Consider the following 26,101-nt stretch of genomic DNA (forward strand, 5'->3'; position numbering starts at 1 on the left):
CAGCAGTAGGGGAAAGCAGTAAAATCATGCCACATGGACACAAGTCCTTGTTCCTGGGGGAAATGCTAGTCTGGCTCCAAGCCACTGTCTGCATTCTGAACCAGTGCTTGGATGGTTGAGTGGATGAGGGTGAGTGCTGACACTGAATCCAACAAGAGAGAACCAATCCTATTGGAAAAAGCAGAAATTCTAGAAGAGATTGATTTGTCAACACTAGACAAGGCAAGACTTTACTCTAGAAAAAGGAAGACTTTAATCTAGAAAGCACATTAAGAGATTAGGAGTGCTTTGGAAATCAGGAGGCTGAAGTGGTGGCCAGGTATGTTTACCTCCCTCTGCATCAAATTCAGGATTTTTTTCTTATAGGCACTGCTGACTGTGCCATGACGCCTGATGCATCCATAACCCTCAGACTGGATTATCACAGCATATGCCTCACGGGGCTGCCCTTTAAAACAACTTGGAAACTTCAGCTAGCACAAAATGCAGCTGCTGCTTACTTTTTAACTAAGTTGAGCCAATATAATAGCAATTCTGAAGCAATTCCACTGGGTATGTTGCTTGTTTCTCGATTGAAGGTGCCAGTTCTTACCTTTGAATTTTTTCACGATTTGGGAACTGCTTGAAGGATCACCTGGCCTAGCATGGCCTATGCATGAGTTGTGCTCTAAGAGCACATGTCTTTGATCAGAATTGCACATACTTCACTGCTCACTCATAATGTCCCCAATCCTTCCCAGAGGAAGTACACAGGATTTCTTCTAAGCAGGCCGTCAAAGGCCATCAAGACAGTGCTCTTTCACTGAGCCTTCCCTTAGTACGTCTTATGCTTTTCTTTCTGGCACATTATTTAGGCAGCAAGCATCAAGATGTTCTGTATTGTATTTTCCACACGTTCTTCTTTAGAATGGGTGATATTTATATGACTTTGATGTTTGTTAACTACCTCAAGTTTTTGGAAGAAATCTGGAACATTTTTTTTTAAGTAAATCCCAAAGTTAGACTGCATACATTCTTATATGCTCATGCACATTTAAACCAATGCAAGCTAAACCAATGCAAGTTACTTTAGTGCATCAGCAGGATGAAAAATTACTACCTCTCTTTCAGTTTAAAACTTCCTCAACAGGTCAACATATGCAGCAATTCTTACCACGTATGAATAGCCTGAGTAAAAAACTTTCAATCACAGCATTGGTTCCCTTTGTGTGCGCACAAGTTATATTTTTAAAGTTCAATTATAACAATCCTCCTTGTTTTTCCCAGGAAACATACTTGCCCTTTTCATGTTCATGACTGCTGGATAGAAGAAGAAAGTAATTGGGTTCATATAGTAGCAGAATTCCTGCTATTCTCAGCACTACCCATCAGTTCTGCACACTGACGTAATATATTACTCAATGCCCTCATTTTTTAAAGCCCTGGACCCAGGGTGCATGCACACAAAAAAACTGCTGTTTACTGAATCAGACCACTGGCCCATCAAAATCACTACTGTCTACTCAGACAGGCAGCAGCTGTCCAGGGTCTCAGGGAGAGTTTTTTCATATCACTTGCTACCTGATGCTTTTCACAGCAAGTGTCAGGGATCGAACCTGGGACCTTCTACATGCCAAGCAGATGCTGTACCAATGAGCCATAGCAGCCCCACCCCCACCTGAGTGCTATTTTACAGAAACAGAGAAGGCAGCATGGTGGTACAGTTGATCTCAGATGCTAAGCAGGGCTGGTACTTGGATGGAAGACTGTCAAGGAAGACAACAGAGGAAGGCAATGCTTCTCACTTGCCCAGAAAGCTGGCTGCAGTTTCATGCCAAGCACGTACATATTTGACACAAATATTGGCTATTTTAGTAGCCTTAATGCTAATTTTATCATTAAATAATGGTCAATATTTGGAGCACTTTCAGTTTTAAGACATCACAAAAACGGAAACTGGTTTTTCCTTTACTGTCACCCATTTGTACAACCACTATACTTTTTCCAGGTCTGTGTAACACTTTCTTATTAACTTTTCTATGTAACACTTTAATTATTGCTTACAACTGCACTGGAAAACAGCAAGCACCTGAGGAAATTAAATAAATTAGGAGTCCAGGGGCACTGTAAGGGCTGAAAAAAGTTATTCCAGCATAAACGTCATGAGTTCAACTATTAAGAAGACCAAAAGCTGCAAACAACAGAAAGGGGGTGGGGGGTGTTACAAAGAATTGTTCAGGAAAGCATTCTTGTGATTGTCTGCAAAAAAATTAGACACTTAATCATATGGATTATATCGTTTCTTGTAATTGTGTTATCCTCCTTCAGTTTCAACAATAAATATGAAATATAAATACACTACTGTTTAAACTGTCCTCTTTGTTACATCTTTTCTACTGCTACCTTTCTGTTGTTCACAGCATTTAATACAAATGTACTGAACACTTCATTCAGGCATCCGATGAATGAGCTCTTGGCTCAAAAAAGCATCTACTGAAATACTTTAAGGTGCCACTGAACTCATTTCATTTTTCTGCTACAGAAACACAGATGATAATTCCAGATGGATAGCTAAAAAGCTGTAACTGTTAATTGTCATTTCACGGCAAAGGCCACTACTGATACACAAGAGGGTTATTTTGAGTAAGAAAAGTATATGTTCAACTGCAAACGTGTTACGAATGATACTTCAGTAACTCCTAAACTCCATATGGGAACATACTGATGTACTATGGGAAATAAATAAGGCAACTATGTATGAGCCCCAAATATTAATCCAAAGAGGCTGTTTGCTTTGCCTTTACATGATCAACAGCTCTGGCTTAATTTCATTCTAATGAATCTCTCAGAACAGAGAAAGTTGTTCTGCTATTGTACATCAGGTGTAATGGGAAGGGCCAAAGCTCAGGGCAACTCTCTAAAAAAAACAAAAAACAAACCGAACACCTTCCTGTGTGCAGCCTAGTTAATCACGACCAAGACTGAAGCTAAGCAGAATCACCTACTTTCAAAGGGTGCCCATCATACCTCTATGAGCTGCTGTTGCTCAGTTGCCCAGATCAGTGACACCTGCAGAATCAACAGAAGTTGACTCATCTGAGAGCTGATCACACCTACTTACTCTAAAAATAAATGTTTGGTGCGTGCAACTGAAGATTGCCTCCAATTTTAATACAGAAAGTCACTGTGTTTCAGCTGTCAAAAGTCTGGGCAACAGTCACCTACTATGTTCAAGTAGTCACTCGTTTTGTGTGTCTCTGCTGAAAATTGAAAGTGTAACAATGTTTTCAACCCCATTCCATGTTAAACCACTGCAGCAAAAAACATATTAAGGGATCCAGTATTCATATTGCTGTATTTATTCCAACACTAAACAAATAGAACTTTACTTTAGAGAAAGATCTGGGGGGGATCACATGATGAAATTGTGTTACTATAACATAACCCATTTCAAGTGCAGCGCCACTCCCAAGGGATAGGCTCACAAAGGTGGGACCATTAAAGGAGAGAGTCCTTCAGAACAGAATGGTTGCAAGCTTGCTGGGGCACTATGGCCCTTTGCCAAATATTACTCAATAAGAAGTATACATTTAAGTAATGAGGCGTTCAACTGAGTTCGAATAGAACCCAATTCAAATTGTTAAGAAAAACATGATAAATTTGCCATACTGGAGCAAATTGGTACTTAAGTCTATCGTTTTCAAACTCCCACAGATCAAATATATTTTTAGCATCTCTTTATGCTCTCCTCCCAGGGCAGGTGGTGGTAAGGCATGGGTAAACACAGCTTCCTTTCCAGCTTCTGCCACCAAACTTAAATAGGACCTTGCTGCTAGGAGTATACACAGGCAGTTCACTTCAGGTCTGGGTTAGTGAAGGGTGTGAAGAGTAATCTCCAAAACTGAATCATCCAGTATTAAGTTTATCCTTATAATACTAAACATAAGAAAATAACCATTCCCTAATCACTTCTCTTAATGTCAAACTGAATTCTCAAGAATCTGCAACAATCATATTGTAATGGTAGGGAGTTAAAGGTAAGTCTTCTTGCCACAGCGTTCCTATCTATCCCCATTCAACTGGGATCATTCACTTCTGTTTTTGTGGTTGTGAAGCCATGTAGAGTGCTATCAGACAATAAATGGTCCCTCCTACTGCCAGTGCCATTGTGGTCCGGTAAAGGAGTTGGTCAGGAACTCCACGCTTCAGATGTACTGGTAGACCATCAGGTTTCTGTAAGAAACAAACAAAAAAAGGAAATATGAGTCAACATATGCATGTTACCATCCCTACTACTACAGGTGAACTTGAGAGCCTCAAAAGGTTAAATGGAAACAAATAAAAGCTAATATGCAACAACCCAATAGTCGAAGTTGAATTTGTTTCATTTATACCCCATCTTTCTCCACAGTATGGACCCAAAGTGGCTTCCATAATATTCCTGAATGAAAAGGGAAAGACACTTTTTCTAAAAGTCAAACTAGAGACAACAATAAGAGATTAGGGATGTGCATTCGGCTATGGGAGGGGGGGGACAGCAAACTGTTTAGAATGTTGGAGGCAAGACTCAAGCAATGCAGCCAGTGGATAGGGACAGATTCTGAGTGACACACCAGGGCGCCAACCAATTCCAGAGTGTGTGGAATGTTCTAGAGAAGTGCCACCACCATTCGGCTTTTATATATAAGGGAGATGTATGACATGTTATCTGCTTGCAGATGCACACATGCAGTGCACAGTAATGCATAATTTGTCTTGCAATATAGGGGGCTTCTAGCCTAACTTTAGCAAATCCTTCCCTTTCTCTCCCAACAATTAATTGTATCTGACAACTATGGATAAACTTCTCATGCCCGTAACAAATTAGATTTGAAAGGTTATGCCAACAATTAATCTGCTCACCTTCAATGTGGACTTTCTGCTGTTTTATTAGTAGGCCCTGTGTTTCTTGGGGCTGTTTTGAGTGTGTGTTTGTGTGTGTGTGTTTTGGCAAAGTCCAGAAACTGGTATCAAGGGCAGAATTCCAAGAACTGCAACACTGTAGTCATGAGTGGCGCACAGCCTTAGATACAGGACATTTGTGTCTGGGTAAGGCTTCGAAGACTAGAGATATGGAAACTATCATACAAGATTTAGCAAGGGGAAAGGAGAGGTGGTAAATTCATGCTAAGGGTAATAGCTCTAATCCAAATGTAATTAGACTACATAAATCTGATGGAATCCAATGTGCTTCAAATTTTCTTAAAGCAGAACTATAGACTAACATACACAGGAACTTGATAGTAAAAGAATTTAATCTATACTTCAACAAACATCAAGGGCAAACACTGCTGCACAAGAGACTGAGTATAGTACACATTCACTGTCCCTATTACTGGCTTGTCAGGGACACAATTCTAAGAAAATTAATTATACCTTCAGTAAAAGAAAATGTTTCTTCTCACCTGAAAAAACTTTTGCAGTTCTGGAACCCTGTTTTTACGAAAATACCCAACAGCTGATGACGCATCGGAGGCAAGTTTGGTTGGTGCTGCAAAAATCAGAGGTGCTGATTCAACGGGTACCATTGGTTTGAGCCCCTGAATAAATATAAGGGAATTAAAGTTTGTTAATCTATGAAAATAGATATCAGAGAGCAAAGTTAGAATTTAGCATCAACCAACTGGGCCATAAGACTGCTGTGTGCCACCTCACCAAACACACACATACAATAGTGTAAGGTGTAACTGTTAATAAAAATGAAACGATAACCTTTTGAATCCTAGAGTACCTCTGAGCGTGTAGGGTTGGCCATCCCCTCATTAATGTTGAGCCAACCCTTGTGTTATCTGAAGTGAGGGGAAGGGCTTCCCTCTCTACCTTCTCACTCTCTCCCCAGCCTGAAGCACAGCAACTTAGGCAAGAGTGAGACTGCCAAGGCTCCCAGAGGAGCAACCTGGCCATGGAGAAAGGGGAGTAAAACCACCACCACCACCATCCCTCCCAACTGTGGCCAGCTTGTTCTTTTCCTGGGTGGCTGCCATGTTGGTGGCTTTACTTTCTCTTCTCTGCCATCAGCTTGCTCTCCTCCTGACAGCCACGTTAGTGCTGGAATGACAGTGCAGAGGCAGCAGAGAAGGGTGTGTGTGTGAAGGGGGAGGGTTGTTGGAGAGGACGAGCATTTTACTTGCATCCCTGGAATGAGGTCTGAAGCTTACGGAGGCTTGCAGCTTATTTATTTATTTATTTGATTTATATACCACCCTCCCCACAAGGAGGCCCAGGGCGGTTTATATCAATCTTAATATAATACAAAACAACTTTAAAATAACAATTTAAAACAGAATAGAATCATAACATACCATGTGAAATAAATTAGATCAGATGTCAGATAGATTGATTAAAATACAACAGTGGGTACCCCAATGTCCATTTGGATCCAGGCCACTGGTGGGAGATTGAGCAGGAGGGTGGAGGGCCATCTGCCGCCTCAACCAAAAGCCCGGTGGAAGAGCTCTGCCTTGCAGGCCCTGCAGAATTGTAATAGCTCCCGCAGGGCCCTGATCCCATATGGGAGCTCATTCCACAAGGTGGGGGCCAGGGCTAAAAAGGCCCTGGCCCTGGTTGAGGCTAGTCGGACATCCCTGGGGCTGGGGACTACCAAAAGATGTTGATTAGTAGACCTCAGTGCTCTATGGGGCTCATATAGGGAGAGGCAGGCCCGAACGTATGCTGGCCCCTGGCCATATAGGGCTTTAAAGGTAAGTACCAGCACCTTGAAACAGATCAGGTATTCAATAGGCAGTCAATGCAGTTCACACAGCACTGGGTGGATGTGAACCCGCACAGGCATTGCCGTCAACACCCGTGCTGCCATGTTCTGCACTAGCTGCAACTTCTGGAGCAGAGTCAAGGGCAGCCCCTCGTAGAGAGTGTTACAATAGTCCAGTCTAGAAATGACCATTGCATGGGTCACTGTAGCTAGGTCCCAGGGGGTGAGGTACAGGGCCAACTGCCTGATCTGTCTCAGATAGAAAAAGGCAGACCTGGAAGTGGTGGTGACCTGGGTCTCCACAGAAAGGGAGGCAATTCAGGAACACCCCCAGACTCTTCACCCTTGACACTGACACCAATGGAGCCCCATTGAGAGTTAGGAGCCTGATTCCCTGACTCAATCCCCTGCAACTCAGGTACAGGACCTCCATCTTAGATAGATTTAACTTCAGTTGACTCTGTTGCAGCCAACCAGCCACAGCTTGTAATGTCTCATTCAGATCTCCTGGGGCCGTGCCCAGGTGACCATCCATTAAGTGTGCGACTCTAATCTGGGAGAACCAGGTTTGATTCCCCACTCCTCCACTTGCACCTACTGATGTGACCTTGGGTGAGTCACAAGCACTGGCACAGCTGTTCCTGAAAGAGCTGTTTGTGTCAGAGTTCTCTCAGCCCCACCCACCTCACAGGGTGTCTGTTGTGGGGAGAGGAAGGGAAAGGAGTTTGTAAGCCGCTCTGAGACTCCAAGTGAAGGGCGGGGTATAAATCCAATCTCTTCTCTTCTTCTTTTTCTTCTAGATAGAGCTGGGTATCATCCGCATACTGGTTACAACCCAGCCCATACTTCCGGATAATTTGGGTGAGGGGCGCACATATAAATATTAAACAACATGGGGGAGAGAATCGCTCCCTGTGGCACACCACATTCCAGTGGGTGCCACTGGGATAACTCCCCCCTAAGTGCCACCCTCTGTCCCCTACGCTGGAGAAAGGACGTCAGCCACTGCAAGGCAAGCCCCCGTATCCCGGCATCGGTGAGGCAGTGGGTTAACACCTCATGGTCAACCATATCAAACGCTGCTGATAGATCAAGAAGAATCAGCAGTGCTGATTCACCTCGATCCAGATGTCTCTGGAGATCATCCACCAGGGTGACCAGCACTGTCTCCATCACATGGGCAGGGTGAAAGCTGGACTGGAAGGGGTCTAGGACCTTAGACTCATCCAAGAAAGCCCAAAGTTGTGTTGCCACTGCCTTCTCTACCACCTTACCCAGGAATGGTAAGTTAGACACTTGCCTGTCCTCCAGTCACTCTAGCATTTCAAAGTGGGAAATGCCACCTGCCAACCATAAACCCCACCAAACAATGGCTTTGCCTACTTTCCTGGAACATTGAGTGGGTGCCACAATGGGGAAGGGTGATCAGAAGAGCCACATGTGGCTCCCAAACCACTGAGTATGACTGTTGTAAGGATTATAAAGATACTGAATAGTCTTTAATACTATTACTAAAAGTCTGATCTAAAGATAGATATGGCTCAGATAGGACATGCTTAGAGAAGTGTAGCATCAGATGAATTCTGCTGAAATTATGAAGCTGAAACTAGGTTTGGGCAGAAAACTTTACTCCCCATTTTGGTTGTGAAGAGATTATTTGCTTGTACTCAAGATTGTGGGAGAAGTGTTTTCTCTAAATACCTCAATGCACCTTCCAGTTTTCCAGGTATTAGTGTTGATAAAAACAACCTTGTAATCAGGGTTCCCTCTAAGATGCACTACGTGCACTGGGTGCACCTATTTCTGGCCCTTAGCACACAGCTTTTTGCCTGAGTGTGGGATCATGAACAAGCCCTCTTCCTGTTGAGATATGCCCCTCCCCGACTCACTGGAGGGTCCTGTTTGTCATCCCACACCACAGGGAGAGCCAGCAGGGCAACAGCAGCTATGACAGCTTGTTGGCTGGGTGGCCGCAACAGCAGGAAAACCTGGCCCTCCCCCTCTCTGGTGGGCCAGCCTATGATAGGGCCTGAACTGGGCCCAGGGGAGGGGGAAGTGGAGAGCCCACCAAGGGGAAAGCACGCCATGCTGCCTGACCAGTTCACCTGTCTGTGTGGGATCACTTGGGCTTCCTTCTCTGTCCCTCTGTGCATTGGCAAGCACTCTTTTGGCCGTCTCCTGCAGCCGCATGAAGGCCAAAAAGGGATTTTGGTAATTGATCATCAGGTGCCAGGCTCTTAGGTCGCTGAATCTGCATCGTTGTCCAGCAGCCAGGTCCACTGGTAGCAGGAGGCAACATGCAGCAGCTTCAGTGAGTTAGCTGGTTGAGCACACAGAGCCATTGGAGCAAGCCAGGGAAATCAGGAAGAGTCGTGCGGACGAGAGAGGCACCGCCGCTGCATTCACTAGCCAGCCAGGGGGTTCAGGCCATAGGAGATCGGCAAGGCAAGGCTCAGTGCAGCAGAACCGGCATGCTAGCGGTAGGAGCCATGTGGGGATCCTGGCAAGGCCAGTGGCAGAGGCTGCGATCGGTTAGAGAAACCAGCAGCTGATAAGTTCCATTGGGCCTCAGGGGGAGGGAACTTGAAGGAGGAAGGACAGGGATGTTGCTCCGGGTCCCAATTGGCCCCTTTCACATAAGGAGGGAGTAAAGGGAGGTTGCCCCGAGTCCCAGTTTGTCTTCTGCCCTGTGATCTCAGGCTTCCATGGTGTGAACTGAGTGGGCTGCAGGCAAGGCACCCGGCTCCAGCTCACCCTTATCATCCCCACCACTGCCTCCCCCCCGCCTCCCCCAGCTATGTGCTTGGGCTAGAAAGAAAGACCAGAAGGCTCTATTTCTTCATCTACCCTCGCCATGTTATTGCATGAGGTCTTTGGCATTGTTATTTTCTTTTTAAAAGGGGGGTGGAAAAGGAGACCCGGGTCTCTCATTCTTTGGCTGAGGAGGCAGGCATGCTTATCTGCCTGGGTTGTTGTAAAAGGATGGAAAGAGAGACCAGGGTCTCTGATTCTTTCTTTCTTTCCTCTCTCCCCATCTATTTGCCTTCTTTCCACCTCTTCCCTTCCTTCTTCCCTCCCTCCCACTCCTCTCTCCCCATCTATTTGCTTTATTTCCACCTCTCCCCTTCCTTCCTCCATCTATTTGCCTTCTTTCCACCTCTTCCTCCCTCCCTCCCTCTTTCCTTCCTTCCTTCCCAAAGTTAGAACAAAACAGAAAGGAGGGGACAGAAGGTTAAAATTACTCATTAAGAGTTTGAGAGTGCAAAACCCAGATTTACAGAGTAAAATTAAAAGAGAAAAGTCCATCTATATGAGGATGAAGAGATAACAATATGATCATAGCAAATATGTTCTGTTGAAACACATTTCCTTTTTTTCTTAGGTACAGAATGTACTCAGAATTGTCATGCCATAGGGTTTTTTTAATGGTTTTTTTCCTTTTAGTGCTATGGTCTCATTACTATTTCTAGGAAGCAAAGATTTTGCTAGATTTCTCCTTGAAATACATTTTTTGTTGGAGGGCTTGGAGCTTGTGTTTTAAGGGCTCTACAGGAAGGTCTGTGCTACATATGTCTTTGTATCCAAATGCGGGGATGTCACATATAGCTTACACAGAGTGTGAATAATACTTAAAATTTTCTCCAATTTTTAATGCAAGTTACATATATATTATTAGCATACTTAGAGAGGTAGTGTTCCCATTCTGAAGACTCAGAACAAATTAGATAATACAATGATGACTTGTAAACTAAACAATGGTAGGAACATGCATGTTTTAACAGGGTGGTGTCAGCTAAAGACACAAGTGATAAGTTCCATATATGATTTGTAATACAAATAGTAGTTTATATTTCATGTTTGTATGTTTTGTATGTTTGTGAACTGAAACTTTAACAACTATATACTAAAATATGTAAGTCCACTCATGACTTTAAGGCTAGTAGATCTTTCAGCTCACAAGGTAGAATTTCTGCCCACAAGCCAACACGGCTTAGAGGAAACATTGCTTGTAATAGTTAGTCATTGTTTACTAATTCAATACAAATGTTCAGGATTTTTTTTAGTAGAAGAACAGAAAGGAGCACTGGATGGAGAAAGGGGAAGGAGGGCTAAACTGTGAACTTGCCCCACTATTTGTCTTTCAGTCTGGATGATCGTAACAGAACCAGAACTTAACCTCTCAATAGGTTTCCCTTGCTTGAAAGCCAGTCAAATCCGACTCTAGGGTTGTGATGCCTATCTCCATTTCCAAGCCGAAGAGCCAGAGTGCTGTCCGAAGACGTTTCCATGGTCAAGTGGCCAGCATGACTAACCGCCAAGGCACACGGAACGCTGTTACCGTCCCACCAAAGTGGTACCTATTTATCTACTTGCAATTTCTTGCTTTCGAACTGCTAGGTTAACAGGAGCTGGAACCAGAGACGGGAGCTCACTCCGTCATGCGGCACTCGGGTCTCGAACTGCTGAACTACCGACCTTCTAGCCTGCAGTTCAGCGTCTTAACCACTTGAGCCACCGTAGCTCCAACATCTCAATATAGATGGAAGGAACGTGGTCCAGGGAATTTCACAGCTAGTGAGTCATTCGGCCTTTATTCCCCATGAGGTTGAATACATTAGTGAACATCCCTAGGAAAAATTCTGCAATTAAGAGTTGAATGTGCCACCTTTACAACCCAGCATATCTTCATTTATCCATTTCAGTTTTGCTGATGAAGAGCCGAGATGCTGTTAATTCTGAATGGCTTTACTGTGTATGCCCAAGCATTTCATAACTTACTTACACAGGAGCAGCTCCAGTAAATTTAGTAAGTTTACAGTGAAGTAAAGAGACTACAGATTGCCATCAATTGCCATCACAATTAGCAGCACATTAATTCTCTTCTTTATTATTCCAGACAGCAAGTGTGAACACAATATGCTTGATATTAAATTTGCATTTTAACAAGGCTTATGAGTGCATGCTTGGAATGAACGTCTACTAATTAGTTTTTGTTTGTTCATCTATCAACTATCTGTCAATCAAGGGCAATTTTTAAATGCATTTTTCACATGTCAGGGTAACTTTTGATACTAGTTAATTTAAAAAATCATGCAGTAGAAACCTCTTCATCTCTGTGGTTGGCATGTATATATTCTGTATCTATATACCAGAATGGTGTAGCAGTTAAGAATGCTGGACTAGGATCTGGCAAACCCCCCCCCCCAAAAAAAAAAAAACAGATCTGCATTCCCACTGCTGTGGAAGTTCAGTGGGTGACCTTGGGCCAGTCACATGTTTATTCTAGCCTACCTCACATGGTTGTTTTTGCAAAGGTAAAATGGAAGAAGAGAAAGTGGTGTTGTAAGCTTCTTTGGGTCTCCATTGGGGACAAACGTATGGCATACGCGTTTAAATAAACGAACAGCAGATACCTTTTATATGTACACACACAACAGGCCAAAACCACACCATCCATGAACTTGCAATATATGTGAACATGTAACTGGGAAGAGTCTACAACAGAATGCTGATGAGTACAGTGTCAGTTTGGATGAGGGCAAGGCACATGGGTTCTACAAACAGGGCATACTGCCCCCCATGTACCATTTGCAGAAGTAGGGCTGGAAAGAGAGTCGAAAAGGCGGAGAAACCAAGGGCCAAATAGGACTTGGCGTAAAGGCTCAATATCAGTGTCTTCTGCAGATTTTCTAAAATTTGAATTTCCAACTACAGGTAACTGCTTTGGAAGATCAGGAAGGGTCACAGTCAGTGCTCCCTTTAAGCTGTGGAGTCTGGTGAGCCCAGAAACAGGATGCCTTCAATAAAAGGGGGCATAATAGGCAAGTGGATTGACAAGCAATGACTTGAGAAAAAGGATACTCAGGATGCCTGAGCAAAGGAAAATTAGGAAAAAGCACAGTTAAAGGAGTAATTAAAGAACAGGTTGCTAGTGCAAAGAGAAAAAAATATTCCCATGCAGCACTGGAACAGGCACCGATACAGGATGCCAGAAAAAAGGTTAAGGGCAATAGAGCTATGGGGACACATGGCCTGTAGTCTAGGAGACCTTCACATATCTATTCAATCTAAAACATTTACAAGGTGCTTCTAAGAAATCAAGAGCAGTGCTTTGCAGTAATCAAATCTGGAAGTCACAAAAGCTTGGATCAACATAGGGAGGTCTTCTTCATCTAGAAAGGACGGCGCATATGCAATGGCTGTAAATTACATGTTTCTCTAACCATAGCTGCATCTTATTTCTCAACAAGACCAGAACCACCGGAGGGTTGCCATCCAGATCCAATGGAGATACCACTATTTCATTAACAATATGTCCCTCAGGATCTGAGATTATCCCACCAGCATAATCTCAGTATTGCCTGGATCCAACTTCAACCTAATCAATTTCAGCATGTCCGTCAAACATTAGGACAGAAGAAACAGTTTCTGGTTACTGATAATGAAATATAGAGCTAAGTTATGTTTTGATGACATCCAGTTCCAAGGCTCCAGATGGTCACACTCAGTGACTTCATACAGATGTCCAACAGCTTCACCAGCATCAAACCTTTCAAAACCTCACAAATCCCTATGGGATTAAGTCAGCATCACCAGCAGACAACCCATGGACAAATTCACGAAAAAGCAAATTTCCTGTATAGTGACCCCCAATACCCTGTCCAAATTTTCCAAAGGCCTGAGAAAAATAACCCACAATATGAAGAACTACTTAGAGGTCCACCAGGATCTAAGCAGAAGCATAGCGCTTATTAAGAAGAAACCACAGCTATCAAAGTCGTCACATTCTGCCAACAGCTGAAGACTGCTTTATGTTTTAATTCTTGGATTTACATTTTTGAATATTTATTTTAGCTTTGTTCCAAAGATACGTATTTTGTGAGGGGAGTGGTTTTAAAATGTTATTTTATTATATATACTTCATGTGTCAGCTGCCTTTGTGGAGCAGAAAGGTGGGATATAAATTCATGATTTTTATAACCAATACACACACACACACACACACACACACACACACACACACGTTGACTATCACATACAAAGCCTTTCATAGCCTCTCTTTGCTCTGCCACAAGAGTTTTATTCATCTGAGCAGGGCCTTCTTGTTGCTGCCATCAAATCCCAGCTGATTTATGGTGACCCCATAGGATTTTCAAGCCAAGAGATGTTCAGAGGTTGTTTCTCCATTGCCTGCCTCCACGACATGACCCTGCCATTTCCTGGAGGTCTCCAATCCAAATACTAGCCAGGGCCAACCCTGCTTAGCTTCCAAGATCTGACTAGATAAGTCTAGTCAAGGGTGATTGTGACATCCTTGCTTATAGGGGAAACGGTTTTACCTTTAAACACTTTCTGTTTATATAAACTTGGTAGTTTTCTGCTGCCACCAGGAATTAAAATTCCAATTCTCTCTCTTTTGGTAGTATGACCTAGGGTCTGGGCACTTCAGAGGACTATGTGGCCCTGAGGAAGTACTGTATTGATTTCTGGGATACGTTTAGGATACGTTTAAACAAAAATTGATTTATTTAATAAAGAACAAAATAGATTTCTGGTTATTTTGAACAGCTACGGAAGAAAGGAACTTGTAAATATAACTGGCAAAACTTGGTGCTACAGTCTCTCAAACTCCAAACTCCACTCTGACAGGCTTATACATTCAGTATAATCTCTCTCTAACTCTCATCTATATAGATATATATCGCCACACAGGATAGTCTCTTTGTTTTATTCACACAGAATATGTTCACTCTTCAAACTTCACACACAGAATCCTCAGAGTCACACAGACTCTCTTCAAAACTCTTCCATACTTGTCTGTCTCATATCACAGAATCTCCTCATAGACAGACACACAGAATCCTCTCAGACACCCCTCCTCCCACAGTCAGCAGCCAATCAAATCACACTTGTCACCCACTATCACTCATCTCATATTACTACATTCAAACTAAGCATTTAAAGGAACACACACACCAAAACATGGAATCATTACAGTGATATACGTCAGGGCAAGGTGTTACTGGACACAAATCGTGCTCTTCTACTGGAAACCAACAGGGCTACCTACCTGATATTATAAGAACATAAGAGAAGCCAGTGTTGGATCAGGCCAATGGCCCATCTAGTCCAACACTCTGTCACACAGTGGCCAAAAATACCAGGTGCCATCAGGAGGTCCAGCAGTGGGGCCAGGACACTAGAAGCCCTCCCACTGTTGGCTCCCAAGCACCAAAAATACAGTGCATCACCAGCCCCAGCCTGTGAGTTCCTATCTATACCTTGTGGCTAATAGCCACTGATGGACCTCTGCTCCATATGTTTATCCAGTGCCCTCTTGAAGCTACTCTTTGGGTCAAGAAGTACTTCCTTTTATTTGTTCTAACCCGACTGCTCAGCAATTTCATCTATCTTCTTGGGGAGAGGGGGGATACCTATAACCTGTAGTGAAAAAATACACAACAAGCCCTAAACAGCAGCCAAAGACCATCAGGTTCACAAAGATTCAAGACACACCAGAGAATCAAACGAATAAAAAGCAGATATGTGACTGGCCTCTTGGGTCCTGAACCCAGGGTGGACTTTCCAGAGAGAGAGAGCACCCCAAAACAACCTCTGAGCCTCCTAAAGCAGTGCCCTCAAGAAGCTTTCGCTGGGAGACTAATAAGAGAACCTCATTTCAAGCTGAACTGTCAGAACATCCACCATGCAGGCACCCCCCACCCTTCTTGCCTGACAACTCAGTCCATAAGGACTAGAATGGGCAAGTCTCTGTCCTCACCTCAGGCATCTTCTACTGACCATATAGCCAGTCTTTTGTCTGCCAAATGTACAGGCAGACAGGGACAAAGAGCCTCTGGTCTGTGCTACTGTCATGAATTAAGTATGTTTCATGTTTCCATCCCCATCTCCTGTTTCACCTGTATGTCAGGAAATGCCTTTAGAATAGTCCTCTCATTCCTGTCTCCACATATTTGTCTAAAATATCTGCATTCTGACACCTCTGTCAGACTTATCAAGGTAAATATTAACCCTTCATGTCCAGTGAATGGTCACCCATTCAGGTTCATCCTGCCACACATTAAGCAACCTCATCTCCATTGTCTGGCACCCGGGAAACACCAGACCACCCTATTGTTCCACCTGACTAATCTCATCAACACTATCGTAAATCCAGATTCTGCCCTTCTGGGACTTCCTTGGTCACACCTAGGTTTTACTCCTCCTGATGTTACACCCCCTGGGACCCCTTACTGGTCCAGGAAATCTTTGGTCTTCATCTGAGACAAGCCCCTCAAGGCCTCCCATTGGTCTGCATTGTTTTCCCATGTCTGTATCCACTAAGCACATGTCCTCGACCGTGTGTCACTCGGAGGCAGCCTACTGTAGAGATGCAACCCCAAAACCCACAGTTTGGGTCCCCTCCCTTTCCAGCAATGGAACCCTGCACGTCTGGACAGGTATAGTATTACCCCAATCTCCCCACCCCTCTATCTGTCTGCTAACTCCTTTTTTTCCTTCTTGTATGCTTGCAACCCTTGATTTGAGGGTAAATACCCAAATTATTATTTTTTCCTAGTAAAATCCATTTCTCTTCACCATTTGGACTGGTTATTGACTCAACCAAGGGTCTAAGGGACTGGCCGCAAAAATTGATTGCAGACCCTCACTTTTTACCCCACAGTGCAATAAAAATGTAACAGGTAACAGAGAGAATGCTGCTTCCGCAGGAAATCTACCACAGTGCTCCAACAGTTCAAAGGACTAGATGCTGGTGAAAACTGGAAAACCTTGGGGACTGGTAATCAAAGTGCAAATGTGATGAAAATGCCTAGCAGCTCAGAATATTGTATTCTGCTCTGTTTACTTAAAAAGTGAAGCAGACACAGAAGTTTATTCATTTTGGAAGCCTAACTCCATAGTTAAATAGCAATGAGGGAAGAGTCAAAATGTATACCTTATGAGCCTAAGGAAAAACAGCCAGGATTCAGCCCCAAACTCTTTCTAAAATGATTATCTTTTATACATTAACATTCCACGCTTGTAATCACAAGAAGCATGCTCATAAAGGTGTGAATTAGAAACTTATTCTGTTTAAATGATTTAACATGATAAAATAGGTGAGCAGGAACCAAACTGCAAAACCCAAGGTGTCCTTAAACTTTCCCTTCTGTACCATAATCACAACTAATCACATGGGACATGGGACGAAGACAGTACTGGTCGCCCTCACAGATGATCTTCGGAGGCATCTGGATCGAGGCAGTTCGGCGGTGCTGTTGTTGTTGGACCCGTTGGCAGCGTTCGATGTGGTCAACCATCAGTTACTGATCCACCACCTCGCCGTCATAGGAGTTCAGGGGCTTGCCTTGCAATGGCTTGCCTCCTTACTCCATGGTCAGGGACAAAGGGTGGCGTATGGGGAACAGCTCTCCCAGAGGTACCCACTTGAATGTGGAGTGCCTCAAGGGGCGGTGCTATCCCTGATGTTATTCAACATCTACATGCGCCCCTTTGCCCAGATTGCCTGGAGCTATGGGCTGGGATGTCACCAGTATGTGGATAAACAAATATAAGGTCAACAGTCGTGTTAGTCTGACCCGCAATCAACAGTCATACGACTTATAAGAATTGCTGAGGGCACACATATGACTTCATTCACTAGAAAAAAACAATTATGCTTGGATTGGACTCACTAGAAAAAGCAATTATGCTTGGATTGGTTAGCAACAAAAGGAAACCAGGCCGCCAAAGAACACGGTAGCTAGACACCATAAAAGATGACACCAGCCTGAGCATGGAATGACTCAAAGAAACAGTACAAGATCGGAAAAGAAATGGGGAGAGCTGGCCCATAGAATATAAAGCAGCCAGTATAGTGTAGCAGTGAATGCGTTGGACTAGGATTTGGGTGACCTTGATTCAAATCCTCATTCTGTCATTTAGTGTGACCTTGGGTCTGCCATTCTCTCGCAGGCTACCCTATCTCACAGGGTATGCTACACTGTGGGATGTTTCTTTAGAAAATCTGTATGCCAGCTCTCCAGAACCTGCTCAAGGCAGCAGAGTGGCTTAACTTGGATACGATCACAGCATGGTTCACCATGGCTAAATCATACTTTTCAAGGAACAGCAGTAGCCACTTTATAAACCACAAAAGGTGCTCTGTGCAAAACCTCAAAAGGTGCTATGACAAAAGGTGCTCTGTGCAAGGGAGGAGACCTGAGCTCCCAGCTGCAGGCCAACATCTAGTAGCACCCTGGATCCTGCACCAGCATGAGGAGTGCAACAGGCTGACTCTTCAGCCCTCCTCCAACAGGCTGACTACTCAGCCCTCAAACAGCGTTTTAATTGTCCAGCAGTACCTCAGTCTTGTCTGAACTGAACTTCAATCTTCTGGCCCCCATCCTTCCCATTACTTTCTCTAGGCACTTGTTCAGGATTTCCACAGTCACACCTGACCCAGCTGTTAAGGAAAAATAGAGCTTGGTGTCTTTCACATATGGGTGGCATTTTGTGCCAAATCCCCAGACATTTTCTCCCAGCAGTTCTCTGAAGATGTTAAACACCATGGGGAAGAAGATGGATCCCTATAAAAACCCCTTCACATTATTTGAGTCTCCCAACACCACTTTCTGAAATCAGCCAAATCAGAGTGAAACCACTGAAGCTCAGTTTCCCTTGCTCCCGACTCATCCTGCCTCTCCAAAAGGATACCATGGTTGACAGTACTGAAAGCCACTGAAAGGTACAGGAGAATGAAAAGGGACACATTTGTTCCCCCACCACTCTCCCAGCAAAGTCAATGCAAACAAGGCTGTTTTGACTTCCGGTTTATGGCGGCGCGCTAGCAGACTCACCTCCTGGACCTCCCCGGGGGTGAAGCTGTGCTCCAGCCGAAGGAGGGGGTGCACAGGCTCGCTAACCCCCCCAGGGGCCCAGCGAAGGGACCCTGGCCATGGAACTTCAAAGAGGTGGCCTCTTCGACGGTGGAATGCCTCTTCATTCCGATGGTCCTACGTGCTGTGAGACCGAATGGACTTAAGTGACGCTGACCGGGGCAAGCGCAGGAGATCGAGCATCAGAAATGAAGCTGAAAGCGAGGTCAAAAGACCAACTATGAACGTGAGTCAGTTTTAAAGCATTTTAAAAGGAAAAAAGATAGCTCCCCACCCCACCCCACTGAATGCAAAAAGGGCGAGCGGGGGAGGGACGCCTCCCATGCGCATGAACTTTTGAGCGATTAAGGGGGGGAGTGGAAGAAAACGCGAAGGACACTGTCTAGAAGTACTTACCAGAGCGAGTTCAAGCGATCAAGCGCATATTCAGAGACTTTTTAAAAAATTGCAAAAGTAAAGAAACGATAAAGATGGCAGGGAAGGAGAAAGAAAAACTTTTGAAATCGAAAGGGACTGAGAGCCCAAAACCGGAAGCTACCAGTGAGGTGGCAAGGTCTATAACAGAATACATGCGGCCTCTGCTGGAACAGCTGAATAACTTCAAGGAACAGTTGTCAACAATGACGCAATGTATTAACCTCTCAGCAAACTCAGATAAATGAGACATTGCAAATAATGAAACAAAACACTGAGAAGGCAAATGATGTGGTTGCAGTTACTCAAAAGGTGAAGAAGAAAGTGCAAAAGCTGGAAAGGAAACAAAGCTCCACGAAAGATCAGCTGCTGCAATTGCAAATGGAAAAGGCCTTCCAGGGCGTGCCAGAGAATAAGGGGGAGAATCTTAAAGAAGTGATGAACGAATTATTAGCCCCAGTGACAGAGATGAAGGCGGAATCGTTGCTAAGCGATGTGGATGTGGTCTACAGATCATATTCAGGCTACATAAAGAAAAAATAATCTGCTTGGGGAAATTGTTGTAAGATTCTCAAAGAGGCTTGTGAGGGTTGCAATCCTGAAAGCGGTTATTGGAATATCCCTGAAAGCGGGAGATAATACTATCAGAGTATTAAAGGACATTCCATTTGAAGTAAGACAACGGAGGAAGAAGTATAAAGAACTTGTGCTCTTTCTTCAGACAAATTCAATTAGATATAAATGGTTATTTCCAGAAGGCATTACTTTCAAGATTAAAGATAAAAAAGAAAAGATTGACTCTGTTCTGAAAGCTCAAGAATTTCTAAGGGTCCAGCTGGAAAAGTGAGACGATGGTAAAAAAGAAGAGGACAGCAAGTCCAGTGGCGAGCTAGACTCGGGTTCTTCCAGAGAGGACTCTCTGGCAGACAAAAAGTCCTTAGAAGTTACGGAAGAGAAGGGGAAAGGAGAAGTAAAGGCTAAGGATTCTGAATTGTGCCTTTGAGAATTTTGATGGGATGACCGGGGGTACTGTTTGTAGACCGTTAAATTTTAAGCTTTAAAGGAAAAGTACTTTAAATGTTTGACTCAGTTTGTAATGGGATTAATGATGGGAAGACTTGATGTAATTAAGCTAGTAGGAGGATCTCCTCTCTTGGGTTTTTAGTTAGTAGTGGGTTCTTTACTTTATCCCATAAATGTATTTTCCCTTTCCTTTTTTTCTGTTATAGTTGTTGTAGTGATATAAAAGAATAATAAAAAATCCCCTCCGGGGGCTCAAAAAAACACACATACAAACAAACAATGCTGATTTGATCCCAAACCAAGGCATGATTACTGATTTGACTTTAATCTAGAAAAGACAAAAGAAATGCTAATGTAGCATTTTTTTTCAATTTTTCCAAAAATTTCCATTTTTCCCGAAAAAAAACGGAAAAAAAAATGGGTTTTTTTCCGAGCTTCAAAATTTCCGGAAATTTTACATCTCTAAGACAGCCTGAAGCCACATACAGCCACCTCCATGAAAATGAAACCAGGAAAGGAGAATAAACATACGCTGCTCTGAATTCTTTGCAGGAAAAGTAAAAGAGGAATGTGCAAAATAGGCCCCTGCCACACGGGGGAAAATTGCTGTGGGCAAAGAGACACGTGGCGGCGGGATCACACAGATCCCGAGCCGCCGCGCAGTTCCTCCCCGGTACAATCAGATGCCAGGGGGAAGCCACTGAAGAAAGAGCAAGGCAGCCGAACTGCGCATGTGTGCGCTTGCGCAGGTGTGCGCTTGCGCAGTTCAGACTGGAGCCTGGATTGCTACCGAAGACGAGCGCGCCAGCAATCCCACAGCCACGCTTGCTGCGGCGTGCCAGGTAAGTCCTGCTCTTTTACAGGTTCTTTTTTGATGCACACTTTAGGCTTGAAGGGACGGGTGCACGCCGATTCCCAGATGTTACGGTGTGCTCGTGCCCGTTTGCTGCACCCCGATCTGTCCCTCTCCCGGGCCTTCCGGGGCAAAACCTTCCGTGTGACCGGGGCCATAGTAGATCAAATGTTCAGAACTGCAGGTAGAGCCTTTTACAATGTACTGTAGATGGTGTGCCTGTGTGCGTTATCACAATATACAATGTTACTTTTTGTGAAAAGGACTTTTCTATGCACAAAAAAGTAGAGATGTGAAGGCCTGGGAAAAAAATGGAAAAACTCGGGGGAAAAACGTTTTTTTCCAGTTTTTTTCCTGAAGCCTTTTTGTTTTTTCTGAAAAATTGGAAAAATTGAAAAAAGAAAAGAAAAAAAATTGATTATGGAATGTCTCTCCAATGCAAGAACAAGATGCATTTCTTCCTTTAGGAGGTGCTATTGTCAGAAGAAAATAAAAAAGTTTCAGTTTTGTTTTTGCATGTGGGTGGGTATTCTGTTTGTAATAATTGTTTGGATACACTATATATTTAATATGCTAGTTGGGATAATTTCCTGCCAAGTAAAAATGTCCATAGTCATATTTTATGTTCCTAAAGTAACAGAATGACTTTCAATCTAGAAAAGACAAAAGAAATGCTAATGTAGCATTTTTTCAATTTTTCCAAAAATTTCCATTTTTTAACGAAAAAAACCGGAAAAAAACTGGGTTTTTTCCCGAGCTTCAAGATTTCCGGAAATTTTACATCTTTACAAAAAACCATCCCTAGTTTGATCTATGAAACATTAGAGCATATGGCTTAAAATAGGGTATTTCCAGGAGCCTTCACCTGAGTAAACATATAAATGTATTAGATGAGCACAGAACATACAAAGAAATAAGCTAAGTTTCCTTTAAATGCTCATGTAGCCATTTCTCTCAATAAAGGCACCCAAAACATTCAACCTAACATAATAAAATCAAAGTTACACACACCAAAAAGCCGCACAAACCGGTTTAGCTCCAAGTACACTTTTCTTCCCTGTTTGTGAAAAAAGGAGGAAAAAGAAAGGGGCCAATCAAAGCACTTCATGGCTTATCAGCAAAGCCCACTCAGGTTCCTGACCTGGCCTTTCTTCAGGCTACAAGTTTACAACTCTGAAGGTCACCCAGGCCCATACAAATCGTCCTCTCTATCTTCTCGAGGTTCAAGCTGCTGTAATTCTTAACATTTACGTTTTTCCAGCCCTTCTTCCAAGGAGTTTAGGGAAGTGAATAAGCCGCACGTTTATTTTTCAGTTAACCACATGATGATACTTGATTGGCCCAAGGTGATCCAGTAAGTTTCGTGGCTGACCTAGAATCTGAACCCAGGTCTTCCTGCTTAGCTACAACATCAGGCAAATTTCCAGACAGAGCAGATTCCCTCCCCGACAAGGTCCACGTGCTCTCACTGACATCCACTATACCCCACGCGAAAAAAGGGCCCTCGTGAGGACCGCAACAAACAAAAATTATCCCAATTTGATGTAAGACACTGAAGGTCAAGTCCCTAATAACGGGCAGAGAACCGTGTAGGGCTATCCATTACCTGCGGAATATAAGCAGAAGAGGCGCCGGCCCCAACCAGCCGCTGTGTGAAGCTGCTGAATTTGTAATACATGGCGGCACGCGGGAACGGCTCACCGGGTCCACACTCGCCGTTCCTAATCCAACACCGCTAAGCAAGACAGACACGTGCTTGCGACGATTTAATAAAAGGACCTTTTTCTGATGCCAACGCTTTCTTGGACCCCAGTAAGGAAGCATGTTTGCCTATCTGCCTGAGCATTTCGTCTACAAAAAAAGAGCACAGCCGCTTAATTGACACTTAAGAGAGCCTATTATATTAACATACTTCAACTCTCGATGACAGTTTCTTTTTCAGCTTCAAAAGGAATAAACTTTTGAATCAGGCATGTCTAGGGAAGCCCAAACGTTCAATCGGCCTGCGCACGCGCATTTGTCGTCCTTTGCCTTCCTGATTGTGTACGGATCGAAGGACGTGAAATGGACCAATCACCGATGAGAAGGAGCGCCTGACAGCGTTTGTTAGGACAGAGAAGGCTTGGAGTTGCCTAGCTCGGTCGGCTGGACTATAAGAACGGCGGTAAGACGGCGATGGGAGTGGCAGAAACACGTTGAAGTGGCGACAGAACAGCAAAATTGGGACTGCAATGGAAATAATGCAAATAAAGCTAAGCAAGGTAATAATGTACACAATTGGGAGACATCGCTACTCTTCCCCTATGTAAATTGGTGCGAGATTTTTGAGTTGAGTGTATGGTGTGCTGATATGTCCTGAACAAGGTTCCCTCTAAGCTGCGGAGTCTGGTGAGCAAAAATTCTACTTTGTGAGCTGCTGGCATTAAAGTTGTGAGCGAGTGATTTGACTGCTGCATAACTTAGTTTGCTCTGGAGCCATTCTTCCTGAGCGGAGACAAAAATGTGTGAGCTAGCTCACATTAACTCAGCTTAGAGGGAACACTGGTCCTGAACATTAAACACGCTTTTTCTTTCCGATGTTTATATGTCAAACAGAGAGCTTGTTTTTGACATCTTTGCTGACTCACTTGAAACAGGTGTTCGGGGAGCCAGTGCGGCAGCCAGTCTTCTCGTCTTCAGTGAGGAGAAGACAGTCTTCGAAGTATGTGGGCCAGAGATCATAAAGAGCTTTTCAGCAGTGCTGAATGAGGATGACAATATTTGTGTCCTGTACCACGGCCTACATGAAGATGAAACGGAGAAGTGGGTTTTTAAAAGGTATTTTGAAGTATGTGACAATAGTTGTGGTTGGCATTTTCATCTTTTACGTGATCAAATCAAGCTTTGAGTCTGAAGAATGTGATCTGACGAAAATTCAGTATGTGAACTCTGAGCATGCAGAGAGAGCACAAAAGTATGCTGAGCAAGTTTTGCAAGCTGAGTGTCATCCATCTTTTGCGAAGAAACAGATGAGCAGGTTATTTGCAGAGAAATACAGTGAACAGATGTCTCCATTTCTACGAAAAGATGTAAATTCACAAACAGCTGCCTTCAAATATGAGCTACCTTTTGGATTTCACAAGTTGTCAGAAAAACTTAAAGACGTGTTGGGTCTCTTACCTGAGCATGATTTACCAGAAGACATACAGTTGAAACACTGCAAGCGTTGTGTTGTTGTGGGGAATGGAGGAGTCCTTCGTGGACTGGAATTGGGCTATGCCCTGAATCAGTTTGATGTTGTTATAAGATTAAATAATGCGCCTGTTCAAGGATATACAGATCATGTTGGTAATAAAACTACTATAAGAATGACTTATCCGGAAGGTGCCCCCCTCTCTGAACATGAGTACTATCCAAATGGCTTGTTTGTAGCGGTTTTATTTAAAAGTGTTGATTTGAGTTGGATTCAAGCAGTGGTGAAAAATGAGTCACTGCCACTCTGGATGCGATGGTTTTTTTGGAAGCAGGTAGCTGAGAAAATTCCTGTATTGCCTAAACAGTTCCGCATCTTGAACCCAGCAATTATTAAAGAAACTGCTTTGGATATTTTGCAGTATCCTGAACCTCAACCAAAGTTCTGGGGATGGGATAAGAATGTACCTACAATTGGTGTCACTGCTGTTGTTCTGGCTACGCATTTATGTGACGAAGTGAGTTTAGCTGGATTTGGATATGATCTCAGCCAACCCAACATGCAGTTGCATTATTACGACAATCTTTGCATGGCTGCAATGTATGAACAAAAAATGCACAATGTGACTACTGAAACAACATTTCTTCAAAAACTGGTAAAAGAGGGAGTTGTAAAAGACCTCAGTGGAGGAATATTCTGTGACTTCTGCTGAAAAACAAGCTGATGATTGAAACAGCTCCTACTGGTGTGTATTTCTGCAGGCACCTCCTCTCTGAAGAGACCCTATCAGTATTTCCAGCATGCAAGTGCACCAAAGAACTTGTCATCTCCCTGTTTACCTGTTTCAGTTTTTAATGTTACATTCAGCTGATTGTTACATATGTGAAAATGATGCTTCATTTTCCATAAGAAATTTGGGTAATTAAATGTTCTCGTATATGTATTTATTAAATGGTTTATGTGTGTAAAAAAGAAAGAAACAGGTGTGAAAGGCTTGAGGCCATGGTTCAGATTTGAAATGTAAAGGTATCAACGTGCACACCATCTTTCATTCCAATGCCTTAGTCTTGGAAACAGCTATCCCATTAGGAAACATAAGAGCCCTGCTGAATCATACCTGTGGTCCATTTAGTCTTGTTTCACATGGTGGCCAACAAGCAGGACATAGAGGCCAACGCCTTCCCCTGCTACTGCCTTATTGCATCTGGGTATGGAGGTTCCTTTTAGTCAACATGGTTAGTAGTCATTGATAGACCCTGTCCTCCATGAATATGTCAAATCTCCTTCTAAAACCTCCAGTGTTCATGGCCAGCACTGCATTCACTGGCAGAGAATTCCCTAATTCTTGAGTAACAAAGTATTTCTTTTGGTTATTCCTAAACTTCTTTGTGTGCTGCTGAGTTCTATTATTATGGGGGGGAGAGAGAGAGAGTTATCTCTATCCACTTTTTCCAGCCAGTGCATAATTTATAAGTCTTTATTTCTGTTTTAGTCAACTTTTTTTTTCTAAACTGAAAAATGTTAGTATTCTTTTTGCTATATGGCAATCAGAACTGTACACAATATTTCCAAAGAAGATGCACCATAGTTCTATAAAAGAGCATTACATTATTTGTGTGAGTTAAAAATAGGTCAGTGTGAATGTGGTCCACTGAACCCAAATTCATGCAGAACACCTAGAATATTAAAAAGAAATCCTTCTTCTGCCACCTTGCTCCTGAGAAGCTGCTGGCTTATGTTCTGTACCCTTTATAAAACACTCCGATCCAGACTGCAGACCAGACAGTGGCTGTAGGCTTCGATAATGTGATAGCTCAACAAATTTTGGAGAAATACTAAGCATCCAGACAGAGTGAAAACAGAAATAAAGTTTATGGAGAGGAATACCACAAATATCTGAGTTGGGGAAATTAGCAAAGTCAAGCAGTCAAAAGACTATCAAGCCTTCAAAAGACTACCAGACACTCATAGGTAACTGTAGTGTCCTTGCTTATTGGGGAGACTGTTTC

At 43.4% G+C, this 26,101-nt stretch overlaps 2 protein-coding genes across 2 annotated transcripts; one reads left to right on the plus strand and one right to left on the minus strand.

Moving 5' to 3' along the window:
• Positions 1–2,070: 2,070 nt before the first annotated feature.
• Positions 2,071–22,685, minus strand: LOC107116128 (cytochrome c oxidase subunit 7A-related protein, mitochondrial). The gene is made up of 3 exons (XM_015417999.1): positions 22,527–22,685; positions 5,424–5,558; positions 2,071–4,212 (listed from the first exon to the last, which is right to left on the minus strand). The coding sequence occupies exons 1-3, from the start codon at positions 22,596–22,598 to the stop codon at positions 4,069–4,071; spliced, it is 351 nt and encodes a 116-aa protein (XP_015273485.1). The 5' UTR covers positions 22,599–22,685; the 3' UTR covers positions 2,071–4,068.
• A 285-nt stretch (positions 22,686–22,970) lies between these two features.
• ST3GAL5 (ST3 beta-galactoside alpha-2,3-sialyltransferase 5) lies at positions 22,971–25,569 on the plus strand. The gene is made up of 2 exons (XM_015418001.1): positions 22,971–23,181; positions 23,557–25,569. The coding sequence occupies exon 2, from the start codon at positions 23,665–23,667 to the stop codon at positions 24,802–24,804; it is 1,140 nt and encodes a 379-aa protein (XP_015273487.1). The 5' UTR covers positions 22,971–23,181; positions 23,557–23,664; the 3' UTR covers positions 24,805–25,569.
• The last annotated feature ends 532 nt before the right edge of the window (positions 25,570–26,101 follow it).

This window comes from Gekko japonicus, unplaced genomic scaffold, assembly GCF_001447785.1.
Source record: "Gekko japonicus isolate JY-2015 unplaced genomic scaffold, Gekko_japonicus_V1.1 scaffold1225, whole genome shotgun sequence".
Taxonomy (NCBI): Eukaryota; Metazoa; Chordata; class Lepidosauria; order Squamata; family Gekkonidae; genus Gekko; species Gekko japonicus.

What these genes read in the sequence shown, in the direction of transcription:
- ST3GAL5 (XM_015418001.1), top strand. Translation starts at nt 23,665, where the DNA reads ATGAGGATGACAATATTTGTGTCCTGTACCACGGCCTACATGAAGATG.
- LOC107116128 (XM_015417999.1), bottom strand. Translation starts at nt 22,598, where the DNA reads ATGTATTACAAATTCAGCAGCTTCACACAGCGGCTGGTTGGGGCCGGC. An exon ending in CTTCTGCTTATATTCCGCAG is followed by an intron (nt 5,559 to 22,526) that starts GTAATGGATAGC and finishes ATATTTATTCAG; the next exon opens with GGGCTCAAACCAATGGTACC. An exon ending in AACTGCAAAAGTTTTTTCAG is followed by an intron (nt 4,213 to 5,423) that starts GTGAGAAGAAAC and finishes TGTTTCTTACAG; the next exon opens with AAACCTGATGGTCTACCAGT.